The sequence below is a fragment of the Rhinolophus sinicus genome, linkage group LG10, assembly GCF_036562045.2.
Source record: "Rhinolophus sinicus isolate RSC01 linkage group LG10, ASM3656204v1, whole genome shotgun sequence".
In the NCBI taxonomy this organism is placed as follows: domain Eukaryota; kingdom Metazoa; phylum Chordata; class Mammalia; order Chiroptera; family Rhinolophidae; genus Rhinolophus; species Rhinolophus sinicus.
The window spans coordinates 69716982-69737891 of NC_133759.1; the positions used below are offsets into that span (position 1 = coordinate 69716982).

The window sequence follows — 20910 nt, forward strand, 5'->3', positions numbered from 1 at the left end:
AATGGTATTCTATCAGCGTTGATTTTCTGATTTTGGTAATCAACTGTGGTTATGTAAGACAGTGTTCTTACTTTTAGAAAATATGCAGAGATATTTAAGGGTAAAAGAGCACTGTATCTCAAACTTTCTCCCAAATGGTTAAAAAATATATATACACATAGAAAAGGAAATGTGGTAAAATGTTAACAATGGGAGAATCTGGGTACGGGAATACTTTATACTATTCTTACAATTTTTCTGTTAAGTCTGAAATTGTAATAAAAATTATAATAAAAAATTTTAAGGGTGTACAAGATACTGCACAGAGCCTGGTACATAAATGTTTGATAAAGTGTAGTTTTCAGATATTTATACTGATTTTCAGATGAAGAAATAAGTTGAGAAACTAAATGAACTGTCAGGAAGAACCATGGCAAACTAATGGTAAGGTTAGATTCTGAACTCAGACACTCATATCTGTTCCATACCAAAGTCTGTCCTCCTTTCACTAGAATGAGGAAGGATGAAAACTGCAACCCCTCACAGGGATTTGAATGGACTCTGTTTAAGGGGAAGATGGTGTTATATAAAATTTGGCTTCAAACCATTTCCAAGCAATTCACTTCTTAGTTTCCTACAAGAAAAGCCTAGAACTGTGACAGGGCCCTAACAGCTCAAACCCGGCCCCCAGGGTGGACATCTTGCCTACAGCACATCAAACAAACCAGTAATAAACTGACTGAATCCCACGTGCAGGCCCTCCTCTTTGGGCAGCACCCTGTCCTTCCTGGGCACTCAGGCCTTGCTGATCAAGGCAATTTCTAGGATGGCTATCTAGACACAGCTCTTCTATAGGTCCCTCCCCACCTCACCATCACCCCACGGCTAAGCTTACATAATTTATTTTTAATTGATTTATTTATTCTGAATAGATAATGCATAATTCAAAACTCACATGGAACAAAAGGGTGTATAATGAAAAGTTTCCCTCCGCCATCTCTAGCCCCCCTCCCACTGACAACTAAAGTTTAAAAATGCAAATTTGTGGTATTTCTGCAAATTACTAGAATTAGCTAGATCATATGATACTAAGCTAACCATCTATCTAGAATATTCCAAGTGATCACTATAAATTTAATAATTTCCCCATGTAGGCATTTAAAATATCCTTAAAATACTTACGTAGCTATGCTTTCAACATATAAAAATGAAGGTTACAATTTTGTTTAATGAAAACATATTTGTATTATGCATGCTCACAACAGATGTCTATGAACTCTGGCTGGTAAGCATCAATCACTAGAGTACTGGCAGCTCACCTGGTTCCTGTCGCGTGCATTTGTGTACCTGATCTTCTGAATGAAGTAGAATATGAGCCACGCTGAAGAAATAATCATCAAAACAATAAAGGATATTGACACGAAGACTAGAGAGCCTCGGCTGAAGTTCTTTGGTGGCATTCGAGTTCCAACAGCTATTGTCATTTGTACCGAGATGTTTTTCTCCAGATAACTCAAAATATCCTTACCCCTCAATTCTGTAATCATGACAGCAATAATATCTCCAGTGCCTGTAATGTAAAATAAATATATATACTCAAGCGACATTTAAAATTTATAGGAACAGCAACTATATAAAAAGGCTACTTAGAAAAACTACTGTACTTTCTGCTAATGGCAAGGGTTTGCAGATTCAACTTTTCAAATGAAACGAAGTTGCAGTTGGGTATGCTGGCATCATGTGGGAACAGGAATTTGTTGTGCAGTACTTAAGACTTAAACAGATTTAAAGTGTAAAATGATTGCAGTGTTAAGAGCCATATTAACTTGTGTTACAATTATGTTTAAAAAATAGATTACTAAATCAACCAAATGTGACAGCAGACAGTACAAAACATTATACAGCAATAAAAATGTGATAAAATCATGTTTTATCATTGTAAAACTTTCATTGCAAGTTTTCATTGTAAAACTTTTTCCATTTAAAATGCTCGTTAGAAAGTCCTAACTCCTTAAGGAGAAAAATGCTGTTATTTATAGTACAAACATTGGCACTTTTTATACTAATCATTCTTAGAAACATTTATGGAGCACCTGGTGCATGTAGACCAATTACAAGGAACAAAAAGGAAACAGGACATGCAGTTATATAACAGCACTGAGGGGTAGGACACAAATTTGGTAACTGGGTCGCAACTGCAAAATGCCAAATGGTGGTATCTTTTTAGTGAGAACAGTTGAAACTAACTTTGGTCCTATGTCTAGACCTGACTACAGGAAGCTTCCTTTCTAGTTCACCCCAGAACTCTTCCGTAAATCAAACCCTTTTTGAGACAAGTCCAAGCTTCAATACTCGGACTAGTTTGGCATCAAAACACTTCCAGCTCCTAACAGCTGTCCAGAGGCTCTGCCACAGCCACAGACCATTGAAGTGCAGTAATTATAGGGATGCCCTTAAGTTGCCTTTCTAGTCACCTAGTTCTTGCACTCACATAATTTCCAGATGCTGTAATCCCATAAGGGTAAGTGACTCTCTCTTCTACACATAGCATGAAATTGCTCTTCTTTCCTCCTCCACAAAGATAAAAAATTTTCACTTTCTTTTAAGGAAAAAGAGAAGCCTTCTACCACCAATCTAGCTGTCAGCGATCATCCTTTCATAATCTGAAGCTGCCTGTGGCAACATGCAACTTTTACAATTTTCCTTCTTTAAAGAGCCCCAAAGAACCTGGGAGTCAGCGGAAGGAGAATAAACATTTTATTTGGGGAAAGAGCAAATTATAACCACTTGTTCAAATCTGAATAAGGTTTGTGTATATAAATGTAAACTATCAGAACAAAATAAGCAATCCCTCAAAACTCGCCCTTTCAAAGACTTCTTCGATGACTACTACTACCAAATATTTGGTTTATATGCGTATGTTTATCATTTTTAACTAAAAGGACTATACTTGTATCATGTACAGTCAAAAGACCACATGCAACTGAAAAGAAATTCAATAATTAAAAGGAGTTGTATGAAAAATGTAACCCAATGGAACATATACCTTTGTTCAAAATTGTGCCAGCCACTTAATCAGAACAGCAACTTATCAGATAACTGATTAAAACCCCCAAATAAAATGAAAACTGCAAAATTAAAGCAAGCAACAAAGTTAACATCTAATTATCTTTCTGAAATAAGAGATCTGATCAGTAAGTTAGAGAAAATCATAATATTATGCTAAACCATTTTAAATTTCCATTTAAACACTTTAGGTTTGTGCTTTTAAAATGTTGTTCAACAGGCAATGGTCTGCGGAATAAGATACCAGGTATGGCTATAAAGTAACTGAGACGGATCCCACACACGACACATGACAATCAGTCTCATTGCTTTATAATCACACCAGGTACAAACTCGGTTTTAGAAATCAGTTCTGAGGCTCCCTCTTGAAGATTCAAGCTGCAAAGGAGCAGAGAAAGCTGCACAGGTAGCCAAGGGAACCAATCCATGCAATGTTACTCATTCAAAGAACACTAAATGAGCACCACCTAATTTCAGTTGGAAAGCTGTTCGGGAAAAGAAGTGTTTAATTATTTCCACCATCAATTCAACGATATTTATTGAGCACCTACTATGTTTAAGGCTACTTAATGTGCACCTTTCAAAGAGAGAGAAAAATTACCTGCTGTAAAATAAAAAACCACACACACGCACACGCACACGCACACAGGGTATCTGCCCCAGATTCCTGGCACAGGGTTCCTAAAACCCTTGAAATTTCCTAAGTGATAAACATTAGGAGCATTTCTGTCTTTGACTCGGTTCCTGACACAGAGCTCCTAAGTCCCATGGAATTTCCTGGGTGACAGGAGCATCTTGTGCTCTGGGTAGGCTCCTGGATAGCTTCAGGATGGGCACTGGTCACCAGTAAGACCAGGCCATGGGAGAAGCTTGGAACTGTCGGCCCTGTCCCCATCCTCTGGGGAGCGGAGGGGCTGGACACTCAGCTAACCATCCATCATGCCTATGTGATGAAGCCTCTATAAAAATCCCCAAAATATGGGGTTTGGAGAGCTTTGGGGTTGGTGAACACATGGAGGTGCTGGGAGGGTGGGGTACAGCGACCCCTTTCCCCATACCCTGTCCTATGTAATTGTTCATCTGGCTGGCTATCTGTATCCTTTATTAAACCCTTTATAATAAACCAGTAAATGTGTTTTCTTGAGTTCTGTGAGCCATTCTAATAAATTTTTGAAGCCGAGGAGGGGGTTGTGGCAACCTCCATTTATAGCCAGTTGGTCAGAAGTACAGGTGATGGACAACCTGAGACTTGTGATTGGCTTCTGAAGTGAGGGTGGGAGGGAGGGAAGGTCTCGTGGGGCTGAGCCCTTAGCCTGTGGGATCTGATGCTCATTATCTATCTAGGTAGATAATGTCAGAATCGAATTGAATTATAGGATATCCAGCTGGTAGCTGAGATTGCTTGGTGTAGGGAAAACCCCACACACATTTGGTGACCAGAAGTGTCAGCAGTTAAGTCGCTCATGTGTGTCGTAAAGGAAACATACACAGGGGTGCTTGTTCCTCCACAGGGGTGCTCTTGATTACATGAAAACTGCATCTACCTTCAAAGAGCAAAGGGGGCTCTGAAAGGGACTAGAGAGAGGAGCCAGACACAGGTAGTCCCATCATGCCAGCAGATACCAGGCAGAGTGATAGGAAAGGAGACTAAGACACTGCAGGTCACACCAAATGAAAATAATTACAGATCACTGGAATACCAGCAAAGGTATTAGGTTCTTAAGCATTTTCGGCAGTAAATCCCTTCAAGAATCTGAAAATAGGGGACCCCTATTAGGAGAAAAGCCCCTCCCAATTCCGGTGATTTCAGGGAAGGTTCATTGACCTCATTCCTCACCTGTAAAGCTGATCTGGCCTCAAAGACGCTGATTTAGGACGCCTCAGACAGTTGACTTTTAAAGATTTGTGAAGACTTGGCTCAGCCTCTGGGGGATATTAATGCCAGAAATGTAAGCTTCAGGATGCAACTAGGTTTCAATCAAGTAGTTAAGCACAAATTAGACTGGAATGATGTAAACATTCAAGGAGAGAGGGCAAATATTTGGAACATCCATCACCACCCTCACATCGAGTTGCACACACTGCTAATAAATCATGGATGTGGCCTCAGAATCCCGTGCATTCCAACATGCCTGGCAGCCAGGATTAATTTATCAGAAATAAGAAGTAAAAACTAGTTGTGATCCCTGCTTTCACATATTTTCTTGAAAACTTTCTGCACTGTTATGCTTTAACGTGAATCTATGCTTCCACTTCTTGAGTTTGGCAACTTTGACAAACAATTCAATTCTTTGTTCTTTTATTTTGAGAATTTTCAAACGCATAGAACAGTTTCAATACTATATGAACACACATGCACTTTTTACTTAGATTTGTCAACTGGCAACATTTTATGTTTTCTGTATGTATTTGTGGTTGTTGAGCCAACTGAGATAAGTCGCAAACATGACATGACCTACTTAATACTTCAGCATTATCTTCTAAGAACAAGGACGCAGTCCATTTATCACACTCAAGAAAATGAAGGCTGATACAACATTCCTCTGCAATATCTGGTCCACATGCAAACAGTGCTGCCTGGTTCTCATAATGGCTTTCAGAACCGTTTAGCTCAGTACCCAGGACCCAATCAGGTCTTGGGTGCACTGCCCTTAGCTGTCTTGTCGTGTTAGTCTCCTCGGATCTAAAGCACGTTCTTAGTCACTTGGTCATTCACGACATTGACCTTTCTGAAACATCCAGGCCATGTTTTGAAAATGTCCCTCACTCTGGACTTGTCTGATTGTTTCCTCATGATTAGATCTGTGAAATAAACATTTTCGGTAGGAATGCTATACAGGTGAGCTCTGTGCTTCAAGTGAGCACATTAGGAAGCATATGTTGAGTTTCACCTTTACTGGTGATGGCAAATTTGTCACTTAGCTAATCTGCTGTCTGCCAGGTTTCTCCCCTGTAAATGAATGCTTTTCTCTTTTTAATTAATAAGCAATCTGTGGGGTGATGCTCTCAGAATATCCAGTTCCCCAATAAGCTTTCATTTAATGCTCTCAGCCCCCACTGATGCTGGCCTGAGTTACTACCACAGTTTGCAAAATGGTGACTTTCTAACACTGTAATTCCTCCTACACTGTGTAAAGTGGTTCTGTAATCAGAGGCTGTAACATCTTTTCCTACCTGTTTTCCCATAAAGAGAACAGAACTGCTGGGTGGGCAATTTTTCTGTAAACAAGACACCCCCACATCACTCCTAGCAATTCTATTTTTTAATGGGAAAAGAGATAAATGGAAAATGTGGCAATGCTGCTATAATCCATATTACAAAATCAATTCTCAGGGCTTAACAAAAGAAACCTCAGAGTTGAAACCCTCTGGGCTCTGGAGTCAGAACGTCTAGGTTCAAACCCCAGCACAACACTGAACCGCTCCGAACTTCAGTTTCTTCTTGCAAAAAATAAGGCGTTGCCTGCAGGGCTCAGCGCAGATGCTCATTAAACGCTATGGCTTTCGGAGCTGATCCTATTCGTGTTTTTATTACACAAAGTACAGGAAGGTGTGCTCAGGAGGACATCAAAAAGGCCCCACCACAGAATTGTGGAACTCCTAGTCCCTCTCTTGAACTCCTCCCCATCACCTGGGGAAGCCCTCAGGCACCTGCTGACCCACACAATCCTCCTGGCTTCCAGAGGAGTCCAGCCTCAGCTCAGGGAGTCCCCTCCCCCCACTCCCCCTCCCAAAAATCTGACCCTTTTGGGAACAAATCTCAGGCAAGCCCAGTTCAGCTGGGCAGCGGACCCTTTAACCCCAGAAAGGCAGATCCAGGAAGACAGCAAGTGAGTTGTCTGAGGTGCGTTTTTTACTTTTTTACTGCAAGCTTACCTGTTTTTTAACAACCCTGCACAATATCCCATTTAGCAGAGGTTTTATATCTTAACAAATGAACTTGTTTAGTCAGTTCAAATCAACTGCTAAAGTTTTAAGGAATTTTAAAGCTCTGATATAACTGTAGAAAATGTCCCATAAAAAGAGTTTGGGGGGGGGGGGGAAATGCTGCATTCCCATATTAAGGTATCTCAGGATACTTTTGTAACTTCCGGTAAGTTACTATCAATGGCCTCAGAGTTGTTCCTATATAATTCAATGACCTATTTCTATGTAAAGCAGAACGCCACATACTTGAAGCGAAAGAGATGAAAATCGCTTTAGAGATCTAGAATGGCTGCCGCTGAGGGAAGTTAGGTGTAGCTCAGGGACTTTCTAGAAGACCATCTCAGTAAGCTTGCACCGATCAGCCCGGCCTTGCTGCTTGTATCTCAATGAGTCTGCTCACTCACGGTCTGGACCTTCTCACTCTCACTCCCACTGGCTTAACTGAAGTTCCTCTCAAATGTTTGTCTATACTACTTTCACTTCTTCCAACCTAGTACTCCTTCTTCTCTTCACTGGCCTCTTAAAGAACTCAAGAGAAAAAAGAAGATACACTACATTCTTTTATGAAATGAATATAGCAGTAATTCTGACATGTGTACATGACAGATTATATCAATTAGACATTTCCTGCTGAGATCTGTCAGTGGCTTTCCTAAAACACGCATTTGTTATGTCATTCCTCTGTTCAGAGCTTTTGATGTGTCCCTTCTGTCAGCTAAATAAAGGTCAAACTCCTTACCTTGACATCCAAGGCATTTGGGAGCCAAATGGGCGTAAAGGTAACTGACAGTCACGTGATGGCAGACACTCTGTATTGACCAAATGAAACGCTGGTCAGTGACTGAAACCGTGGCTTGTGTGGTCTAGATGGAATAGGGGAGTAAAGAAGGGGGGAGGATAGGAGAGAGGGTCCAAAGGACTGGAAGCTTCAACAAAACCATATGACAGAAGAGAGGGGAGAAAGGGAGAAGCCTCGGTCAGATGAGAACAGTGGAGTGAGACACAAGAGCTACCACAATTCCAGGAGACAGTGAGGCCCAGGGGAGTAGCTATGGGACCAGGCTTCTGGCGAGGTGAACGGTCAAAGGATCCGAGGAAGGAATGTTAGGTTAGGGTGTTCTCTTTCCACATGGATTCTGAAGAAGGTCCGATGGTGACAGCAGGCTCCGTGTGCTAAGGACGCCAGGAGCCAAGGCCGCTGATGGGTGTGGAGCGGTGACAGCAGGGAAGCGAATGCCTGCCACAGGGGAGCACAGGGTGTGGAGCAGGAGAATGAAAGGGGGGGTTCTGTCCGGGGAAAGTGCACTGGTGTGAAAGCAGCTGTACGGAATCAAGAAAATGCCAACACCACAGTACCTAGTCAGTGTCCAGAATCACAGCGCTAACTTGTAACTGTGCTGAAGCCTGAACCTGAATTTCCTGCCACGAAGCTGACTGACATACAGGTGGGAGCTCAGTGTGAGCCACTGAGTGAGTTTAGTCACATGATAATTCCTGATGACACACAGCCCTAGTTTGTCCTCACAAAGAACAAGCATCTACTGAGCCCTCATTCCTTTATTTCTTGGGCAGGAAGTTCTCCAGTCTCACACAAGTACAGCAAAGGTTCCAAGCCTAGCACTCAAATGTCAACTTGTTTTCTTCTTATACTGTCTCCCGATTGCATGCATTCATCACATGATCTGCTTTTCCATGATATAAAGAGGAAAAGACAGTAGGAGCAAAGACCTGCACTGAAGAGAAAGCCACCTTCTTCCTTCAGAGACAGAGAGGTAGGGGGAGTAATGAGGAAGACAAATCACTAGTCAGCAGAATCACAGAATCTTTTAGTTAAAAGGGTTCTCAGGGGTCATCTTTGACATAATACAGGAACCCCCATAAACTACTGACTCTTTTTAGGTAGCTGTTTCTCTACATAGGTGGTTTGGAGTATTAGAAAAGGTCTTCTTTTTCTCTACAGCCTCTCCAACACTTGTTACTATTTGTCTTGTTGATGATAGCCATTCTGACTGGGGTGAGGTGATATCTCATTGTGGTTTTTATTTGCATTTCTCTGATTAGTTGGTGGGAATGCAGACTGGTACAGCCGCTATGGAAGGCAGTGTGGAGGTTCTTTAAAAAATTAAGAATAGAATTACTATATGACCCAGCAATCCCTCTCTTGGATATCTGCCCAAAAAATCTGAAAACATTTATCCGTCAAGATATATGTGTCCAATGTTCACTGCAGCTTTATTTACGGTGGCCAAAACATGGAAACCAAAGTGTCCTTTGATAGACGAATGGATAAAGAAGTTGTGGTATATACACACAATGGAATACTATTCTGCTGTAAGAAAAAATAAAATAGTACCATTTGCGACAAAATGTATGGACCTTGCAATTATTATGCTGAGCGAAATAAGTCAGACAGAAAAAGTTGAGAACCATATGATTTCACTGATATGTGGTATATAAAACTGAAAACAACAAAAGAACAAGACAAATAAATGAAGAAACAAAAACTCATAGACACCAGACAATAGTTTAGTGGTTACCAGAGGGTGAGGGGGGTGGGAGATGAGGGTAAGGGGGATCAAATATATGGTGATGGAAGGAGAACTGACTCTGGGTGGTGAACACACAATGGGATTTATAGATGATGTAATACAGAATTGTACACCTGAAACCTATGTAACTTTACTAACAATTGTCACCATAATAAACTTTAATTGCAAAAGAAAAAAGAAAAAGTCTTTATAACTAAAATCTTGATTCCTAAATGCCCATTCATGGCTTTTGGTTATTTTCTTTGGAGAAGCTCCACCAAATAAACTGTACCTCACTTATTGATGGTGTAAAATACCATCAACTATAAGGTGCATCATCACTGTGCATAATGAAGAAGAAAAACCTTGTCAATAAATTGTAAGATGCCATTAAATGTAAGAAACACCCCAACTTCAAGCTGTACATCCAGGATCAGTGAATCTCCTCCTCCACACAACAGTTCTTCAAATAGTCAAGGACAGCGTCCCTAGAACTCCACCTCAGTCTTTTCTCCATACTAACTATTCCTAGAATCCCAAATTATTCACTTTTTAAAAATATTTTTAAAGACTCTAACACTTACAGAAAAGTTGGGAATATATAAAAACCTCTTCTCTTAAAACCATTCAAGAGTAAGTTACTGGCATGATGCCTCATCACCCCCAAATATTTAGTGTGTGTTCTCCTGCAAACAAAAAGCATTTATAAACAGAGTATAACCACCCATATCAAGAAATTAACACTGATGCATTACTACTGTCTCATCTGTGAGTCCACTCAAGTTTCCCCAGTTTCTCAATAACGTCCTTTATAGGTGTCCAGATCAGATCAGGTATTGTACTCAGCCATCACGTCTCATTAGTCTGCGTCAGTCTGGAACAGTCTCTCAGAATTTCCTCGATGTTCATGACCTTGACACTTTTGAAGATTACAGAGCAGTTATTCTGTAGTACGTCCCTCATTCTGGATTTGTCTGGTGTTTCCTTGTGGCTGGGTCAGGTCATGTACCCCTAGCACAGCACAGAAGTGCTGCTCTGCTCTTTTCAGCATATGCTACCAGGTGGCACATTTGTGATATATCCCATTCCTGCTGAAGTTCACTTTGATCATAGTGATGTCCTCCGGGCACGTCCACTGTGACGTCACTCTTTCCCGCTTTGTAATTAATAAGTATTCTGCGGGGAGGTACTATGAGAGACTAGGTAAATCAAACTTTCAATTTACTCTTGCACTTTTTAGATCAGCAGGAACTCATGGTTCCTGTTTTATTTAATGGGCTGAAATAATTATTAATACTATCATTATTTATTTTGATGCTCAAATGCCAAAATGTGTTTGATAAAACATTGTTCACAGACATTTTCCACCCTGTTTTCTTTTGGACATCAGTTTTCCAATGTCTTTATGAACACAACAGTTCCAATATCAAAAGCAGCATGAGACTAACATCTCCCTACCTTTGAATGTTCTGTTCACCGGGGATACAGCCCAAGCTTTATTTTTTAGCAGCTGTGGCAGATGTTAGCATACATTCAGCTTATGATGGAAGGTTCCCAGGAGTCCTTCACTTGAACTGTTAGTTAAGACAGGTCTCCACAAACCTGTTACTAATTTTTGAACCCATTTGCAGGTGGACTTAATGAGTACTTTCTTTTTGAGGTTGTATGTGTTCCAAGATCCACCTAATTTTGTGTCATTTTCAAATTAAGATACTTTTAGCTTTTCTTACAAGTTTTCGATACAAGAATTTTAAATGGCTGGGGGAAAAGGTTAAGTACAGACTTAGGCATCCAACCAGAGAATATCTGAGAGGAAAGCAGCCTACATTAGGTTTCAAACCAAGCACCTGAACTCTAAGCCTTCAAGTCTGTTATTTATATTTAAGAATCTATGTCTGAGAGCTCAGTGAATTGAACAATTACAAAAACGGATGGTGGGGGCCAGGTGTCTCACTGTGGGAGGGGAAATTTACAGATAAGCAAGGGGAGGAGGCTAGAATGATCCCTGTGGTAATGGATTAGAGTTGGAGGCATTAGTATGAACTCATTCTTAGCTTAATGTAGATACAGACAGTTACATATAGAAATACTTACAGACGTGTATACACAGGGGTCAGTATACATACATGAGGTGTGATCCAACAATAACGGTGAATGTTTAAATAAAAAATAAATTTATTACAGTAAAAGGCACATTGCCATTAATCCCCCTCAAAATACTCCCCCTCACTTCAGACCTACTTATCCCATCATTCTTGCCACTTTCTGAAGCAGTACTGGAGTTCTCTTTTGTGAGTGTCTTTAGTTGCGCAGCCGTGGCTGCCTCGATGTCCTGAATCTATTCAAAACGTTTTCCTTTCATGGTCATTTTGACTTTGGGGAACAACCAGAAGTTGCACGGTGCCAGATCTGGGATCTGGTGAATAAGCTGGATGACAACACACCGTAATATTTTTATTTGACAGAAATTGCTATACCAGAAGCAGTGTGACACAGAGCCTTTCCATTGCGATCGCAAAATACAGTGAATGCTGCTGCCGAGCGCCATCCAACAGAAAGGCAGGGATCTTCAATATGGGAAGCGCCGCATCGAACCTTTGTAACAGTGTGTGACAAGTTTCAACTTGTTTGGTGCAGTCAGTCGGGTGTGATCTATGGCTGAGAGAAAGTGTGTTCTAAAGTGTGCTGTAAATCATCCTCCATCATGACAATGCTCCATGTCACACATCGCTTCTAGTATATGGCAATTTCTGTCAAATAAAAACATTACAGTGTGTCCTCATCCACCTTATTCACCAGATCTGGCCCGTGCAACTTCTGGCATTTCCCCAAAGTCAAAATGATTCGAGGCAGCCACAGTAGCACAACTAAAGACACTCATGAAAGAGGAATTCCAGAACTGCTTCAGAAAGTGGCAAGAACGATGGGGTAAGTGTGTTCGAAGCAAGGGGGGGGGTATATATTTTGAGGGGGATTAACAGCAATGTGTCTTTTATTGTAATAATTTTTTTTAAACATTCACCATATTGTTTGATCACACCTCATATATTTTCATGCTCCATCAGCTGAGAGGGCCCAGAAGCAACAAAACCTCAATAATAACCAGTATACCCAATGCCCAGATTTCTAATATCATTCTCCAATAAATACAAACCAGGGTTCCTTGGAGAGATGGCTGATTCCAGGACTGGGACAGGAAATACGGACAACAGCCTGGAGCATCTTATGGCACCAGAAAGTAAGGAAGTGCTCAAAAGGCACAACAAACCAAAAACCAACCCCCACGGTATTGGGGGAGTGTCAAAGGATACAGTAGCTAGCTGAGAGAGCTCCCACTGGCCAAAGCTGGAACAATTTGAGAAACAAAATAAACAAAGTGTATTGTATTGTAACATAGAGCATAAAATAAATATCCACGAGTCCATACTGATAGAAGTAAGTGACTGACTACATTAATAAATGAAGAAGAGACAAATCACCGATGCAGAGTAATTCCAAGTGAGTCCGTACTACTCCACCCTCAGGACGGAGCCTAACTCCCTGTGCCTACGGACCTTCTCCCAAAGATACTGGGTGGACAGAGCAGAGAAGCCTGACAAACACCATCTCAGCCAAGTGACCGTTCATGTGGGCCATCAGTACGTGTCCTGGATACACTGTGATGAGAACGGCACCCCACCTCTGTGGTCTTTCTCCCCTAAACCCATATGCTCAGTCTGATCATGAGAAAAACATCAAACTAGTCCCAACTGAGGGACACTCTACAAAACAACTGAACAGCAGACCTCAACATGGTCAAGGTCATCAAAAACAAGGCAAGTCTGAGAAACCGTCACAGCCAAGGGCAGCCGAAGGAGACACAGGACTACATGTAACGTGGATGCTGGACGAGATCCCGACACAGAAAAGGACTTTGGATAAAAATTAAGGAAACCAAATAAACTTCAGTTAATAATAATGTCTCAATTTGGTTCATTAATTATGACAAACGTACCAGACTAATGTAAGATGTTAGAAACAGGAGAAACTGGGCACAGAGTCTATGGGAATTCTTTGTACTATCCTTGCAATTTTTCTATTAATGCAAAATTGTTCTAAAAAAATTAAGTTTATTTAAAAAACCTCAGTATATAAAAGGAACAACTTCTCAGTAGAAAAAAATGAGGCTAGAAAACAAACATTTTTAAAGTGCTGAAAGGAAAATACCATCAACCCAGAATTCTGTATCTATGCTCTTGAAAAATGATGGTGAAAAAAGACATTTTCAGATAAATGAATGAGAGAATTCATCATTAGCAGATCTGCACAGCAAGAAATGATAAAACAAAAAAAATGATCTGGGTTGAAAGGGTAATGACAACGATGGAACTCAGACCTGCAGAAAGGAATAAAGAACTCCAGAAATGTTAACAAGTGGGTAAAAGTAACAGCCTATCCACTCCCTCACCAATGAGGGACCCCTTTTCATTCCTCCTCTAAAGCATAGGCTTAGAGTTTGACAGAGGATCTCAACAGGGGCAGAAACGCCCTCTTAGGAAGTGTCTGTCTGGAATCTCCAGGTTTTATACTAGAACACACATGGACAGGGGCTACGGGCAGTTAGTAGGCAGGAGCCTGGGAGGCTCATCATTCTGTAATGCAACAGTTTTGCAGCACAAAGAATTATCCTGCCCCAAATCCCCTTATCTGCACCCCCTACAGAAAAACCTGAATTGAGCACTGTAAGGCACCAATCACAGGGTGAGGGAATCCCACCAGATCCCTAACACGCAGCCACGCCACTTCATCTCCCTTAGCAGCTGTGCCTGTGGGACAAACTCTGAGCTTGCAGCTCTGAGGCCAGAGTCACTATCATATAAACAGATATTAAGTAAAAAGTCTTTCAGCCTGTAACCTATGGAACTGATTTCTAAACCCATGTAGCTTCTTTATGTTACATTAGCTCCCTTCTCTTCTGCTGCTGGAGAGGAAAGGATAAGCACGAGAAAGACAAAAAGGCAAGTTAAGCGATGAGTTCCAACAACCTACTCAGGATTGCAGAGCCTGCAGTATCTAAGTCAGACAGGAAGCTAGCAGAAAAATTATCTCAAGTATCTGACAGAGGGAGGGGCTCTCGAGTTCCACTTAAGATTTAGAGAATTAAAGGAAAAATTCAGAGCTTATAAGAAGTTTTAAAACAGAATCACCAGCAGTTATTTTTAAAAAGCTATTTTTTTAAAAGCAACTGCCTAAGTGTTTCGGTTTTAGATTTCTTTTGGATAATTATGAATTTTTAAAATGATGTATATATTTAGAAAAAAAATCACAAAGAAGATATAGAAGTCCTTGCAAACTCAGGCAAAAAGATACATACAATTTAAACTCATTTCCTGCCATCGCAGTACATTTAAACAGTAGGCTCCATCTTTTCCGAGGTAATTAAATCCATATTCAATTAGAACCTAAAAAACGTTAAACAGTAAAACAATAGTATGACTACTATGTGATTCATTTTCTTGATCGGTTTTTAGAATAAAGGTAATAGATTTATATTAAGTGGCCCAATTTATTGATATTTAAAAGTATTTTGCAATGTGTGATTCATCTTGTTTTTACTGTGTGATTTTTATATTCACAAAGTAAATATTCTACATTTTACAGATAATAAATATAGAGCTATACAAGTTTTCTATTTTTAAGAGAATAAAATGGAAAAAAGGTGAAGAGGCATTCAACTTAATTCTGTTCAATCAACAAAGGAACAATAAAAAGCATTTGATACTGACTGATAAAATGACCGAAAACAAACATTATTATTTGGTTACATGTTTATCTAAATTACCTCACCTTCCTTTTAACAACGGAAAGTAGCTCCAGATTCTTAACAACATACAAATAAAACTATTAAAGAGGTTTTCAATTTGACACAATTTAACAGTTAAACAATAACAGTAAAGTCTAAAATTTTTAAAACCAGGAAAATAAATCCTTAACTTTCAGACAAATGTCCATTATTTTAAACTACCCAATAGCCCATAACTTCCCCTTTATACTACCACATATCCGCTAACTACATTACAAAGAACTCATTCTGCTAACTAGAGGTAACAAAACCGCAAATTGACCGGTCTTTCCTGTCAATGATGTCATAGACGCTGCATTGGGAAAATGTCCTTCAGTCACCAGATGAAGGGCGTCGATTAGAACAAACATGAGCAAGTTCCTGAAACATCAATGATGAGGCAAGAAAACAAAATACTTATACTCAATAATGTAGAGTGTTAAAATGAGTTATAACACGTGTCCTTAAATTGAAAGAAAGCTTCACAAAACTAAATGTCTTCATGAAATCATTTCAATACGGCACACTTACTTTGTTCCAGGCATTTTGCTGCCCACTGCAGAGAACAGAAAGGTAAGACACAAACTTCACTTAAAGACACCTGCAGGACTTTTCCTACTGCTAGTCAAGTATGCAAATAATGACAACATAAAAGGAAAGGACAATACTGTCAAAGAGGTAGAAAAAGGCACTCTGAAGACTGCAGGAGCCTTGGATTGTTCATTCACTGAGGGCGTGATCCAGGGGTCTTTTTTCAACTCTCACCAGTTTGTATCAGTGCATATTAGAATGCAGAGCACAAAGCTTTCTTTACTCAAATGAAGGGTGGGCAGAACTACCATGTGAGCAAGGGAGGGCAAAACAGGAATCTTTAGGTCGATCCCTGGAAACCTGGAGTTACAGGTTAGGGGGTATCTAGTGGCTCTGATGCATGGTCCTTACCCCTCCCGTGGGCAGAGCCGTCCTACAGGGAGAGAAGAGCAGCTGTGACACATTAATGAGCCAGGAAAGCAAGCAGTGCTCAGCACACAGATTTTCCGCTGCTGTCCCCCACACCAGGGACTCATGGCCTGCCACAGAATTAGACTAGAGTCTCACATGAGGCCTTCCCATTCAGGAGGCAACTTGGCCTATGTCACAGAGGAAGTTGGTGGGAAATCTGGGATGAAAGCCTAGGTTTCCTGTCTTACTTCCTTGTTTCTCGAAGCAAGATCTGTGGACCAGAGTGGCACAGCATCATCTGGAAACTTGTTAAAAGTAGACTCTCCGGCTGTACCCCAGACCTACTGAATCAGAATCTGCATTTTAACAAGATTCCCAGGTGATATATATGCATATTGAAGTTCGAAAAGTACTCTATGATTCTAGGTATGAAATTACTAAACTACAATGTATAAGTTCTTACTTTCCCATATTATTCTCTTTAATTTTCTATGTATCTAATTATAACATAAAACCATTTCCTATTGCTAAAACTACTCTAAAAAAATAAAGTCTATTAAAAAGCAAAAACCAAAAGAAAGCTCGTATCACAGGGCACATATATAGTAAGTGCTCAATAAATTGCAACTATTGTTATTAAAAGAGTTACACTGGAAATATCCTAAATGCTGCCACAAAAAATGAATAATACTGTTCCTACTGTAATTATGTTAGTTACTAAGTCAGTTTCAACACTGATCCTGATAAGATAAAAGCATCTTCTCAAACAGGTAAGCCTTGAGAATCCATGACATACCTGGACGAATGATTCTAAATCTAATACAATATTTTTTAAAGTTACCAAGTAAAATGTAGAAATGTAAAATGATGAAGGATTCAATCACAGCAGTTACTTAGTAAGCACAAGTTTTAACAGGCCCTTCCGGTCATTATTTAAGAAAAGGAAACAAATTTAGCTAAGAGGAAAAGACATGCATCTCAACAAACAAACATACACATAACCGCAGAATTAGGTTGAAAATGGTACGGTTTCAGTGGAGGTGGAATGCCTACCTATGAGGCAATGGCTTCTAGGAGGAAAAACAAATCTGTAACCTTTTTTGTTTACCTGGATGAGTCATGGTGACTGGCTCCTCTTTGGACTTATTATTGTAGATGACTACAGCGACTGCATTGTGGAAAGCAGCCCGGGATATTTTCTCTTTAAATGTGCAGTTTCCCCTCTGCAGCAAGGCAATCCACTGTTTGATATTAGGAGGGACCAGGAACCGTGTTTGAGGGTCACAGCCCAGATGATCAGCAACTAAATGAGAGAAAAAAATACATTCATTTTTTCTCAAGTAGATAAATAAAATCAGTCAAGTCTTGATCACAGTGCTCAGTGCTCTCTGAACACTACACAGCTCTACAGCACATCACTGCCCGCAGAGCTATGGATACCTCCAACCAAGGACATTACAATGAGGCTGAATCCTTATCTGTACAGGGAGAGGGACTCCTGCAGTGCAAATTAAAATAGTAAAAAGTTCTGTTAAACTTTACGGATTGACAAAAATAAAGAAGACTGTAACATCCAGGGCAGGCTGGTGAAGAGAGGAGGAAGAAAAGGCAAACACGAAACCCCTGGGACCCCAGGAGACTGATCCACCCCTGACTTTTGCTCATTCATTTGTACCTCCCACCACCACCTCCACAGAGGACTGGTTTCGCCTGGGTTAAATTAGGAAGCCAAGCTAATCTTTGGTTCAGTTACCAAGTGGTCTTGTTCAAATTCAAGCATGCTTGAACAAATTTCTTAATAAGTGTCTAAAGAAATTAGAAAAGTTCCCTTTTGGCCTGTATTTGAAAGTTTAAATAGCCAAAGTAACACAAAATCAGGATAAACGGGTTATTCCTCTAATTTATATTTCTCGGTAAAAATTACAATTCCTCATTAGGATACATACATCAATTTATAATGTCCACCTAACAAGATGCACCAAGGCTATCCCTTGGGGCCACAAATTACACGGCTACTGTCCTAGATTTGGGGGAACAGCTTGTCTGAAATACCCTCAAATACATTTGAATCGGCTAGGACAAACGCTGCGATTTTGGATTCTGCAAATGTGGTCATCCTAGCTCCGACTCCCTTTGCAAATCTTAAGACGCTGCATTGGCTGCGCTTCCATTCCTCATCCTACGTTTCTAACAGGTTAAAAAGACAGGCAGGGCAGTCCAGACGGGGAAAGCAGTCACGGGGTAAGTGTGAAGACCGCCAGCCCACAATGCCGAAGGCCAGCGATCCCTATGCCTCCTGGGGTCAGTCACCGCTTACCGTGCAGGCGTGGGGTGGGCTGGGTGTGTGTGTGTGTGGGGGACGATACAGCACAGAAGGGTAACACTGGAAGCATATAAATAATAAAAACATTCAATAACTATTAATCAATAATAAAATTTGAAAAAAAGACCCCACCAGTGGGGAAATGTCTGCTATCCAACACCCCTGAAAACACACTGCTTAGTGAAAGAAAAGTTTATATTAAACTATAAAATGTAGAGATATCACTAACTTCTGAGAAATGTTACATCTATCATTTCTACTTAAATATCTTTCCCCCAATTCTCTAATTATAGTGGGAGCACATTTGCTACTAGAGGTCTCCTAATACATAGGAAGTGGGAGAGAAGTGATTCCAGAATGTCAGGCCTGCCGCTGTCTACACCTATGACTCACCTTACACAGAAAAAAGCCTGTCACGACTTTAGTAAGTCAACCATTTAAAGACACAGACAAGACAGTGTGAACCCGAAGTCCTGAAACAGACTGTTTCCTTTCAGTGATGTGTTTCACAGATTATGCTGTTTTAAAATATAAGCACTCAGACGATGTGTTAAGATAACCTCATCGCCTCAGGAAAACTTCCAATATTGCATCCAAATAGGGAGCAAACAACTAGTTTTCAGTGTTTCATTTGTGATTTTTCAGCACACAATGCTGCACAAACCTTCAAGAAAATGCAGAATCAAGATTTATCTACAGAGATGTATGCACTTATCTTCTGTGACTCATTCATTTTTCTGACCTCCCTATGAGCTCATGTGAGTTCAGTGTGGCAAAGAGGAACAACACAGGTATGGACCAAAGATTTGGGTCCAAATTCTAGATCAACTACTTACTAGCTGAGCAACTGTCACAGGTTCAGTTCTCTAACCTTCAATTTTTACTTACTCATAAAGATTGAAATAAAACTCTTATCTCCTAAGAGTTATATATGTGAAAAAGTCTATAATAATTCCTCAACTCTTGGGTACTTCAAACATTCTTCCTTCCCTTCAGTTTTACGGGAGTTACCCTACCTTGCCCTAGTGACCCAGACTTGTGCCATGCGGACGTGCAATCCACCCACAGCTTGGCAGCACACTCCCCCCCCCCCCCCAGTTCCCGAGTCTCATCCTCGCTCCCTGCTGCTGACAGTGTCACTGTCCACTTAGAAGAACAGCAGTTCAGTAACAGTCACAACGTACAGACTGAAAAGACACAGCAAGGGGTGCAACCACACAGCACAATCTCTCTCTTAAAGGAACCCCCACCCAATAAGAACAGATTCTATGAAAACTGCATGATCAAAACAAATTCCCACAACAGACTGTCTGAGCAAAAGCATGTCCCTGATCCCCCAAACTCACCCAAACCACCACCCATAAAAGTCTCTGAAAACATTTATACCAGTAAGAATATAATATGCAATGATAAGCAAGAATAAGGTATTCAAGTTCCTGTTCAAGGAAGCAGTTTTTGAAAAAGAAAATAAGGGGTTTTTATAATCACTTAACACTGCAGGATGCCTATTTTATCTATTAATTCCTTCCTGTAATTAAAAGTAACTTGGAAAATGAAAATAATGTTAATAGCTCTAAAGCAACTTCCCAAGAGGACTGATGGTGGTGATTAAGTGGCACTACTTCAAAATTCAATACCAGTTGTTTTTACCTGAAGTAATTTATTAAGTGAAGACACAGTATAGCATAAAATATCTATATAATTATGAGCCATAAAATTTGTCAGTAGCAATTTTGCTCAAACGCAAAATCATTTTACTTCCATTTTTTGTTGGTTTTTTACTGCCAAACTCAGGAAAGGGCATCAATCCCTGACTTCTTTGCATTTACTAGTCAAGGTGTCAGGAAAAGCTTATTACAAGTTACCATGAAAATGGGAGATTATATAAAATATTGTACAGTAATACCTTACAATTTCGTCAATTACATCCACTAAAGCTGAAAAACTATATCACAGTGAAACTTAACTTCAATATTTTTTTCTGTATGGCCTTTCCTGTTGAGTCCACCAACAGTAATGACACTTTTTATTTATTCCTTGACCAGAACCAAACAATTCTCAACAGGAACAATTACGGAACTCTCACCTCCATGAACATTAACTTAGGTGTTCAGCAACATACTAAGTCCCACAAAGAAATACAGGGGAACTCAACACCTTGGTCTTGAATCTCACAGAACCTCTAAACAATGGAGGAGGACTGCCTAGCAGAGATGAAATCAACCAGGTAGCATAAAATACCAACGTGAAGAGTGCTTAGAAACAGGAAAAAGAGCAACATAATGAATGGTAAAGGAACCGACATGAAACCCTGGAAAATTGCT

General features: G+C 40.2%; 1 protein-coding gene across 4 annotated transcripts in view; it reads right to left on the reverse strand.

The window, feature by feature from the left end:
* RNF130 (ring finger protein 130) overlaps nucleotides 1-20910 on the reverse strand; it is a 116793-nt gene that overhangs the window by 73575 nt on the left and 22308 nt on the right. For all 4 annotated transcript variants that reach the window (XM_074313339.1, XM_074313340.1, XM_074313341.1 and 1 more), the window contains exons 2-3: nucleotides 17372-17566; nucleotides 1299-1549 (exon numbers count right to left, since the gene is read on the reverse strand). In XM_074313339.1, coding sequence (XP_074169440.1) covers nucleotides 1299-1549; nucleotides 17372-17566 — 446 coding nt within the window. The remainder of the gene's footprint in view (nucleotides 1-1298; nucleotides 1550-17371; nucleotides 17567-20910) is intronic.